At 40.6% G+C, this 11,092-nt stretch overlaps 1 protein-coding gene across 1 annotated transcript in view; it reads left to right on the top strand.

Annotated features, from left to right (window-relative positions):
• The window catches only part of CCNE2 (cyclin E2), an 11,748-nt gene extending 1,143 nt beyond the window's left edge, over window positions 1-10,605 (top strand). Inside the window, exons 4-11 of the mRNA XM_010084263.1 lie at window positions 1,261-1,412; window positions 2,958-3,093; window positions 5,553-5,699; window positions 6,977-7,072; window positions 7,847-7,981; window positions 8,810-8,921; window positions 9,760-9,914; window positions 10,302-10,605. Of these exons, the coding sequence (XP_010082565.1) occupies window positions 1,261-1,412; window positions 2,958-3,093; window positions 5,553-5,699; window positions 6,977-7,072; window positions 7,847-7,981; window positions 8,810-8,921; window positions 9,760-9,914; window positions 10,302-10,403 (1,035 nt within the window). The 3' untranslated portion in view covers window positions 10,404-10,605. The remainder of the gene's footprint in view (window positions 1-1,260; window positions 1,413-2,957; window positions 3,094-5,552; window positions 5,700-6,976; window positions 7,073-7,846; window positions 7,982-8,809; window positions 8,922-9,759; window positions 9,915-10,301) is intronic.
• Window positions 10,606-11,092: the final 487 nt, after the last annotated feature.

The raw sequence follows: 11,092 nt of genomic DNA on the forward strand, positions 1-11,092 counted from the left end.
AAGTACGTCAGCTGTTCTTGGGGTGAAACTGCATGTCACAACTTGCCTTTGCTGAAAGGGGGAAATCCTGCTCCCCTTTCTTTCCTTCCTTGATAGCTGGCCATCCACTCCATCCCTTGCCTTGCTCTGTTTGTGGTTCTCTTTAAATGAAGCAGTATGCAAGTTCAGCCTGCTAATTTGTCACTATAAATGAGTTAATGTTCTCCAGGTTAGTGAGTTGAATCAACCCCGCAGAGGGTCTGACAGGCTTCAAAGCTGACAAAAGAAGAACAAGGTGGACTTGAGCAGTGAGGATCATAGGAGAGAAGGAGCAGGATCTCCCTTTCCTTGTGGCTGTGTGCTGTTGAGATCAGTTCTGCTGGAATATGTAACTTCACTCTTAGGGTACTTTAGTCTGGCTATAAATAGGTTTAGATATACGAAGGACATTGTATGTAGTTCACCTTGTAAAACAGCTATATTTGACAAGTTTCTGGGTTCAGAGGCAGGTGTTGCTATTCTTTAGGGATGGGATCCCCCCTAACTCCACAGAGCATAAAGTTCTGTGTCACCATCTTGAAGGCTGTCAGCATTACAGCTCCATGCATTTGATACCTCCTTACTTGCGTTGGTTATGTATAACCAAATAAGTATTAGTGAAACAAGTTACAGAGTTAACTAAAGTAGTCTAGAATTCCTTCTTTGAAGCCTTATGCATGGATAGCTTTGGACTCCTGTCCTTTTGAGTCATTTTATCCCATATTTGGCATTGGCATGCTGAGAGATTGTTCACAGCTGCTGCTGTGAGTATCTAGCTCTGGAGCTGAGATGGGTGGCTCCTCTCTGGAGTGCTTAATTGGAAGATAACAAGTTGCTGAATTTCCACTGAGAGACAGTAGAACCTCCACCCTCTCCTTTCTTTTCACTCTGAGTAGATAAGTAGATAGGACCAGCAACCTGATGTCCTGTGTTTTAGTAGCGATGAGGACCTTTGCCTTACATACTGTAACTGAGCAGCTCAAGCAATGGATAGGTTACCTGTGGGTTCATAAACCAAAGGCAGCTTCTTCCTCAAAGCTGAATTTCCTAATTTTATCAAATTTGTTCATACATGTTCTGTCTTGACTCTGTCTTTCTTGGTTTCAGTACTTGGATTGATGCTGAGGTCCAAAAAGACTGACATACGTTACATATATTGTTGTTACTGTAATTTACTTCTCCCCTTTCTTGCTCTTGTAGTAAAATCAGCATTTAAAAGATACCTACCTGTTTATGTTGCAGAGTTGTTGGTCACCCACGATAACAGGAGGCATCTCACCTTGCATAATTATTGAGACGCCTCACAAAGAATCAGTAACCACTGACTTCTCAAGATTCAAAAAATACAGATTCAGAAACCTCTTCATAAATCCATCACCTTTACCAGAACTCAAGTAAGTTTACGCAGTTGTTTAAGTTGTTTTAATGTAGCAGTTGTTGATGTTTTATCAAATATGCTGAACTACTGTAGTAACATCTGGTTTTGTGTTGTGTTTGTATAATGGTGGGCAGCACTCAACCCATATCTCTGCTTGTCTCTTCATCCCACAAACAGTTCATGTCCAAAAAAAGACGAATTCTGTGGGTTCTCCCCCCACCCCGATCTTATAAACACACCAGACAGATAATTTTTTCCTTTCAGAGCTGTCATTTTCTAACTTAACACAGGACACTCTCAGTGGTTAAGAGGCACGTAATGGTTAAACTAAACTTCTTTCAGTGCTATTGTAACTGAGTGACCAAAAAATACTAAGCCAAGTTTTCTTTAAGAACTTAAAAATGAACAAAAATGCAAATAAACTTGTGGCAATATTGCTGTGCAGGTAGCTTGCTAATGCAATGTAGTATGGTTGGTGCAGTCATGGTTCTAGAATGTTTTTCCTCCGCAGAGGGGTAGATTAGTTAACTAAAGCAATTTTTTCAGTTTTTTAATTTCTTAGACATTCAGGTGTCTTAGGTAAGTACCATGGTTGCTGTTTGTATCAGCTTGGTGTTTAATGAAAAAGTTGTTAAATTTACTGCAATGGATCAGGGAAAACTTCCACTGAGGTGAATTAAAAGAGAAGCAGAATATGAAGCATTCCTGTAAGAGAACCTTTCTAGGTGTATGTCTCGCTGCAGCTTTTAACTTACAATGGCAGCAGAGTGGAACTGATCGGGGTTAGACTTTGTAGGTGATACCACTGATCAGGTCTGTTTACTCTCTCTCTGCTTCTGCTTGGGGAAAGGTAAACGTATAACTCCAAAAATTTCAGTCGGAAATCAGCATTGCTTTGATTAACGTGCTGTCCCTCTTAGTAACTGTAGGATGAGAAGTACATCTGAGAAAAAAATCACATCAATTCACAATAACAATAATTGTTAATGATATAGGCATCTTCTTCTTCACGAGTAGACTTGAGTGCTAACAAATTATAAGTTAGCAATAGACAAGAACTCAATTTTTCTCACAATAGCCTGTTTCTGAGTCTTAAGGTAGGCTAGAAAAAGAAGAGACAGATGAGTGACTCTTAAACACCATCTGTAAATTTTTTATCAAACTATATCGGACAACTTTGCATATGTTTTGTGTTTCTTGGGGAGTGGGGTGGTTTTCTTCTTTTTTATGGGGACAGTTTGGTTTTTCTCTTGCTCTCTGGACAGCCACCTAACTTGGCAAAATGGGAAACTGGTTGTATGTGCAAATTTGGGATGCAGACATTCAGTTTTACTGGTTGTTCTATAAAACTGGACTTACTGATGACCTTGGCAAGCTGCTGTTGGGGGATGCACAATGTTCAAAGTATACCTGAAGTTTTCTAATTACCGTAAGGATCTTTCAGTATGTGGAATTTTTCTTTTTGTTCCTGAATTTCTGTAAACAATAAATAATGTTTTTATATCGCTTTTGTGAAGGTGTATATGTACTTAACAATGCTTTGTGTAACTTTATTCCGTAGCTGGGGAAATTCCAAAGATGTCTGGCTCAACATCCTGAAGAAGGAGAACAGATACGCTCATTGCAAACATTTCACATCACTTCATTCTAGTTTGCAACCTCACATGAGATCGATACTATTAGACTGGCTCCTAGAGGTGTGTTCTTTTAGTTACTTTGCCATGCATTATGCCTGGGAAGTAGGCAGATAAAAGCACAGCTTTTACATAAAGATCTAATAGCAAAATGAATGGTGATGATAAGTGGCAAAACTAGTTTGCAACAAAAGGGTTACAAGTTACTGCTTTTGGTCCTCTTGGTGAGCTACCTTCAGTCTTCCCCAGCAGGAGACACTGAACCTTCCACACAGGGCAGCGAGCAATAGTACTTAATTTTTGCTCTTGCCATACTACTTCCTGGGAAGGGGAGAAATCTAGTTTTGACACTTGTGTTGAAATTGCTATAGACAGATTTGTTACAGAGCTCTAACTTTGCATCTTAGACTGTATCTAAGCCATGAGGCAACTGCATCTGTATTGAGGACTTGAGTTACCACGCTGGCCCTGTCTGCATCAAGAGCTCAAGATGTTAGCCCCTGACACTATTTTCTGACTTACTAGTAAATTTTTAATTCTATGCTATGAAGAGAGCAGAAGAAAGCGAAGCATTAATGGCTGGTATCTGAAGATTCTTGATATAGACAGGTTCTTATTTGAAAAGTATTACAAATAAATCATATCTGTATTCCAGTCTAATTACTGTACTTCAGACTATTCCAGTTGTCAAATAAAATGGAAGCTCTCAATCTTGGCAGCCTATGCGAAGGAGTACTGATGTTGTAAATAGGGAGCTATGTTCTGGAGGCGTTTCCAAGAACTCTATATTGAGCGTATTCTGTCACCACTGCCAAAAGCAACCGTTGACTCATGCAATCCTTGCCCATCAGCGGAAGGGATCTTCCAGGTTTACCAGTTCCATACCAAGTACTCCAAGGAAGCAGATGTTAGTGGCACTCTTGCTGTCTTGGTAGAACAGTGATAATAGCAGGGAATTTCAAGGGAAAGGAAAGGAGCATATGTTTGGTTTTGTTCTGTTCTGTTTTGTTTTGGTTTTTTGATACTGTCCTGTGCTTCAGTACTTCCTCTAAGGTGTAATTTACATACAAACTTTAAATTGTGTGTGTTGCTTTTTTAAAAAAATCTTGAAGTCTCAGGAAACATTCAATTTCCAAACAAAAAATGTCAACAAGGGCCTTGTTGTTGTTGTCCAGCTCAGTGGTTCTTTATGCCCCAGTAGCTCCTAACATTGTCTTCTGTAACACCAAAACTGAGATACAACTTAACGTGACCAAGCACTATTACTTGTGTTTGGGCAATAGACTCTTATAGAAATAGTGCCATTTGTTCATGGATGGGCCTAGTCTGTATGTTTTTAGTTCTAAATCTTGTTTGGAGCAGTAGTTAATACTATCAGAGTAGCACATCACTTGGCAAATATTAGATCAGCTCTAAAAGAACGAGCTGTGGTGTAACTGCCAACCACTTGCATTTTTGGATGGTCAGGAACAGTTTTAATTCACAAGCAGGCTTTCAACCTTATCTTAGGTAATAGCTAGTAGTAGTGAGATTTTATTTTGACTGTGTATCCAAGTGAAATAACGAAGCAGGGCAGGAAGCTTGGATTTGGGAATCTATTTCTTGGATAGTCTTTCGTGCTGACTGTATGTAGATTATAAGTAATTTATAGATATCTAACTAGTTTCTAGTTGTGGAAGGGATACAGAGTTGCAGATTAGCTGGAGTTGTTGGACCCACCCCAATTCAGTCAGAGATAAGAGGAAAAGTAGGCCCCTGCATAAGATCTCTAGGCCTGGGCAGTTTCCTTTCCTTCTTTGTTGAACTGGCATTTGAAGCACTTTGATACAATGCAAGTGTTGAAAGTTCTCCCTGCCAGGGAAACCCACAACTGTATGGAGCATATGGCTGTTCTTGGGATTTTGTCCCTGCTTAGCAAGGCTGTCCGTGTGCCTGGGGGGCTGCAGGCAGCGCTCCTGGCTTGCCAGCAGAGCCCCCTCCAGCAGGAGCTTCCAGGCTTATTTGTAGCAGAGCCAAAGAATTCAAGTTTTTTAGTGGTTCTGCCCTGGGACAGATCTACCAGAAATACAGGGGAGATATACTCAGTGACTTTAACTTGAGTTTGAAGTATTCTTAATGAAGCAAGTTATAGTGGGTGGGGTTTTTTTGCTGTTTTTTTTTTTTTTTCCTTCTCAATGAGGCTTTCTTCTTTCAGTGGAAAATTGTTTATGCTTGTTTTTAGGGAAACTGGATGCTATTTAGATTGAAAAAAGTATACTTTGGAACTGTGTTAGCGTCTCATAGGCAATCCATGTTTAGGTGGGAGCATAGGAAATACTTTTTCCAGTCCCATACTAACCACTACAACCCAACTTACCTACATATGTGACAGTTTGTATGTGCAAAAGATAAAATTGTGTATACTGTGTTTTTCTGTTAAAGCTTGAATACTCCAATGTGTGTACATAGAGTTTTTTAACACAAAAACAAATTGGTGTTTTTTTTTTTTTTTTTGTTTTTTTGTTTTTTTCTTCCTGTTGTAGGTATGTGAGGTGTATGCGCTCCACAGGGAAACCTTCTACCTAGCTCAAGACTTTTTTGATAGATTCATGTTGACACAAAAGAACATTAACAAGAGCATGCTTCAGCTCATAGGAATTACCTCATTATTCATTGCCTCCAAACTTGAGGTAAGAAGCTCTCTTACAGGGAGGAGGATATTAAGTTTGGAATAACTAAAAAAAAAAAACAGTGATAGTGTATTTATTTCTTCTGTCTGAATCTTTTGAACTTGGTGGTGTACATACAACACTGAAGGTCAGAAGGGGAATTTTTTTTCTCTTCCTTCAGTTGTGCATTTGTCAATCTCTTGGAGTGTAGTCTTTGTCCTCCCTTTCCTCAGCAGCAGGGAAAGAAAAAAAAAAAAAGTATGCAAATGTGCTAGGAGTAGTGTTGTTTTGTTTTGTCTTTTTCCAAATATACAACAATTGGCAAACAATCTCAGGAATGGGTGTGGGACTTGAATAAAACCAAGCCTAAGCTTCAGACTGCCTGTACACCAGGCTGATATCCCTTTAAACCCATTTAGTTGTTTGGTTTTTTTTCTTTTAAAGATAATGTGATCAGTGCAGTGATGGTGATAGGTTACATTACACACTAAATCTGTGAGGCCAGAGCATATTTTTGTATGTCTCCTTTTGTAGATTATGGTAGGCTAGACTGAGAGGAAAATTTGGGATATTAAGGTTTTATACTTGGAAATCCCCCAATCTAGCTGTTGTTCCAAAAGCCAAGGTAGTGCCCTACAAGCAGTCGTCCGTCCTAAGGAAGCGTGTGGGGCACCAGGCCATGGAGCCAGCTGGTAGAGAAGGAGTTCTGTTGGCAAGTTCTCAACACACCTACCTACACGTGGCCCCAGCTGGCATGACTGGGTTGGCAAATGTCTTTGTTAACCGTCTGTGCACCATGGATTTTGCCAGCTACAGTGGCTGTGGGATTTTCTCTTATCTTTTTCTAGCTTTTTTTTTTTTTTTTAATCAATGAGACTGCATCAGCACTAACTGATGTTGTGCATAACCTGTCTCAGCAAGCCTTTTCTAGTTCCACAGTATACTCTACAAGAATTAGGATGGTGTATGTTTTTACATCAAATGGAACAGCTGAGTAGAAAGTGGTGTAAATGAAAGGCTCTTCTGCTTGTTTGGTCAGCATTTATTTCCGCAAAAGCTAAAAAAATTGCAATAAATCTTTTGTGTTTTACAGCAGATAACACATAACCTATTTGTTTTTAGCATCTCCTCATCCTGTCAGTTTCAAGTCACTTCATATAACGAGAAAAACACTGTTCTAGTATAAGAAATGTTAATAGTCCCATATGGACTGAAAAGTATTTGCCAGTATTTTCTCAAGCTTTCTTAGAATTGTAAAGTACTCTAATCTTCACTTTTTCCCCTCCCTCCCTTTAAAGGAAATCTACGCTCCTAAAATACAGGAATTTGCTTATGTCACTGATGGTGCTTGCAGTGAGGATGATATTGTAAGAATGGAACTTATTATGTTAAAGGTAATAACTTTTGCTGTGTTCTGAGTGCTGGTTGAAAGACTGTCCAGCTGAGCCTGGTATTTTAGTGTCACCTATCTGCTTAGAAAAGGAAAATGTTTAGTATGTCCCTCTTTCTGTAAAACAATGAAACCTTCATTGGATGTGCAGTGGACGTCTGAAGCCCCTGGCTGCGATGAAATCCCTGTCTGGTAGAAAAGGACAGGCTTCTCGTTCTTGTACAAAAGTGAAGGCTCTTAACAGGCACAGCCAGCCACGGGACAGGTCAGAAGGCTGTTGCTGCAATGTACTGCACTTGCCGGGGTCCTCTGCTGTCTAGGAACAGGGGCCTCTAGGAGAGCCAGGCAAAGAACTGATACTACTCAGTGCTCCTTATGTTGGAAAGGATTCATCTCTACTATTGCAGAGCTCCGTATATGTTTATTCTTCATTAGTAGATGCTAGTTGCAGGTTCAGGCAGCCAGCCTGAAGGCTTGGGGAAATACTCTCATTTCCCAGTTTCTGAATGGGGAAGATCCATAAGATCCAGCTGCACAGGCATAGGAAAAGGGGTTGAGATGGATACATTTTTGTGCTGATTGTAATGCAGCCTGTACACAAAGTAGTGAGGATGCAATCTAAAATGAATATTTGTACTTGAAACTGTACATAGTATTTAGTGTCTTGCAAGGATCTGCACAATAAGCTGAGCAAACTTAGAAGGGGAGGCATGGGAAAAGAGATTAGAGCACAGAACTATTGTGTGGTTCACGGTGCCTAACAGTTTAATATTTGCAGGCTTTAAAATGGGAACTCTGTCCAGTGACAATCATCTCTTGGCTGAACCTCTATCTTCAAGTGGATGCTCTGAAGGATGTTCCGAAAGTGCTGCTACCTCAGTATTCTCAGGAAAAATTCATTCAGATAGCACAGGTAGGTTAACTGTATCGGAAAATGCTTTTTTGAGTGAGTAAAGCACAACTGAACATTATGCCCCGAAAGCCATAAAAGAATGCTTTTCCTTGTTTCACCTCACCTGTTACTTTGTTAAGGAATGTGCAAGTTTGGCTGCCAGAGAACTTCACACTCAGTTTTGAGAAGAAGCACCCAAGTGTTTCTTGTCTCCCTGCTCTTCCATATTTTAAGACTTTTCTTTACAGTGGAAAAATACAAATTAATCTTTTTTAAATCACTGCAGCATTCTGCAAAGAGCAGGTAGTGGCTACAGTTCTGAGAGTGGATAATTTAAGACAGTTAACTGTTTTTGCTTGTAATATCTATAACAGTGTCTCTGGATTTGCCTGGAAGGAAGGCAGTCTGAGAAGTGGTTTTGACTACCTTGAAACTGCTGTGGTTCAGTTTTCATGGACATGTGTTATGTCCAACCTCAGAGAGGCTTACTGGAGAGTAGATATATCTAAGTCATTGAGCTGCTAGGTAATACTTTAAGAAAATACCATCCTGGAGCTCTGCTAAGAGCTTGAAGGTGTACGTACATTTGTGCAAGTGAAGTGTCTTGCACGGTACTGATAAAAGTGCAAATGGGTTTGCATCATAACTCTGTGAGACCCACTTTAACTGCAAGTGGTGCCAAAAATAAAATAGCTGCATGCAATGGATGCTAAAAAGCAGAGCCACGTTACAGAGCATAGACTGTAGGAGGACTGCTGTATGTGTAGCAGTTTCTCAGACAGGATTATACTAAAGTATCATCTTGTTAAAATTTGTAACTCTTATTGCCTCCACTCTTTATTTCCTCAGCTCTTAGACCTGTGTATTCTGGACGTGAATTCTTTGGACTTCCAGTACAGAACACTAGCTGCTGCAGCGCTGTGCCACTATACCTCAATTGAAGTAGTTAAGAAAGCTTCAGGTAAGAAGCCTTTGTAAAGCTTGGTCTTGTTAGGCAGGGAATTCTGGAAGTTATGTGCCTGAGGCTGCTAAGAACGTATTGGTTACCAGGCTGCCAAAGAGGTGGATGCTAATAGTTTGATTTTCTGTTCCATGGGAAGTCTGTGCCCTGCTCCCCTCCACCCCAGTTTTGCTTCCTTCCTACCACTATTTCAGATGTTACCAAAACTTGAAAGAGAAGGAAATACTTTCAAAAGCATAGTCTCAGCTAAGGAAATTTAAGGAAAAGCACATTTATCCTTCTTGCTTTTGGGCTAATACTGCTGCTCTATGGCTTCCAGTTGTTTTGTGGATCATTGGCTATACATTATTTGGCTACTTTTGCTCCTAAAATGTAGCCAGCCACCAGTCATCCTCAGCTGTCAGCAGCATTCAACTAACCTTTGTGCTAATTCCTACAAGCCTAGCCCTTCCAGAGTGGAAGAGAAAAAAAAAAAAAAATCACTTAACTAAGCTCAGCACTTGTGTGTAGCCTAAGGCACCACAAAGGACTGTGACAATAGTGTTTTTACAGTGGGAACCAGAATCTTGTGCTCAAGCTCAAAAAGTAACTTCAGCCTCTCCTGCTAAGCCACAGGAACCCTCATGGCTACAGAGCCGCTTTGCTCAGGAGGCCTGTGCCTGTTCTCCTCTGCTTTTAAGTTAACAAGCACAAGGAAGTGCTGGGAGTTTCTGGGAAGATGTTTCTGAATTTTTTTTCTGCAGTATTATTTATTATTGGTTTTAAATTTATGACCATATTAGAAAACTATGCCACTCTTCCATGATTGCTAAATCTATTGCTGTGTTCTACCCTCTAGGTTTAGATTGGGACAGCATTTCAGACTGTGTGGAATGGATGGTTCCTTTTGTGACTGTGGCAAAAAAAGTCCCTGTGAAGCTGAAGAACTTTAAGAAGGTTGCAGTGGAAGATCGACATAATATCCAAACACACACAAATTATTTGGACATGCTGGTAGGTAGTTTGTGGATTTGCAGTTGGATTTGCAGTTTGCCTTCCACACCCCTTCTCCCGAGGCAGCTAAGGGTGGCCAAACACCTTCCTGCTCACACCTGGCCTGGCTCACCTCAGCCAGTGTGGTCAGTTTGTTTGTTGCTCCTGTTTGATGATGCTATAAACTGAAGATGTTTTACCATAACACTCCGAGGCCATAAGCAAAGACTTGGATTAGAAGTACTGGTGAAGTGTTCAAAAGATAATCTTTACTTTATTGTGCAACACTGCCTCGGTACTCTGGAGTACTTGAATTGTGTGAGGAAGTGCTGCTGAATAGTAGTGGTGAAACAGAAAAGTGGAACTTTTCACAGATATTAACTGTCATCTTCTTCCCCTAATACGCAGGAAGAAGTTAACAGTGGAGTAGCATCTACTGCCCCAGGTCAGTTATCACCCGTGTCAACAGGAGGAATAATAACCCCTCCCCAGAGTACAGAGAAGAAATGAAATACAGACAACAAACATCACGAACAGTTTCAGAAACATGACTTGGTGCTTCAGGACAAGACCACACTAAAGGTGACTCAAGCTCTTCACTGCTGTTCAAGACTTGGACAGTAAAAGACGCATCAAACACCAGCAGCAGCTGGAAACCGAGAGCAGTGTCCTCCTACAGACCTGATAAAATATTTAGACCAAGCATCCCTCCATGCTATCACAGGAGCCCGGACTACTTTGGTCCATTCTCAGACATGACTTAGTTCAACTCCAACCATTCCTAACTTATGAATTTTAAGAACTTTTTAAACAAGGCTGAGTGGCAAAGTCTTGTCCACTCAACTTACATGTCAGACTTGCTTTAACTTGGCTAGCCATACAGGAGAACTTAATGACAGCTTGTACATAATACCTCTTCTTGACTTGTTTTTGTTCTTTTCTTGGTAAGGTCAGAGCTTAATGTCTGTCAGTTAGTCACCCACGAGCTCAGGTGCAGTATTACAGAGGTCTGTGGGTAAGCAGTTTACCTTTCTGAAACCACTTTGCCCTTGCCTTACAGTGCAGCCAGCCCTGTAGCAAATTCTAGCTCCACACAAGGCTGATGAGTTTAAGATGTCCCTTTAGGGCTGACCTAAACTTCGGTTCTAGTGTGTCACTGACCTCAGGTAAGAGAGCAAGCACAGAACCTGCTGCCGAAG

Source organism: Pterocles gutturalis, unplaced genomic scaffold (assembly GCF_000699245.1).
Source record: "Pterocles gutturalis isolate BGI_N339 unplaced genomic scaffold, ASM69924v1 scaffold37525, whole genome shotgun sequence".
NCBI classification, from domain to species: domain Eukaryota; kingdom Metazoa; phylum Chordata; class Aves; order Pterocliformes; family Pteroclidae; genus Pterocles; species Pterocles gutturalis.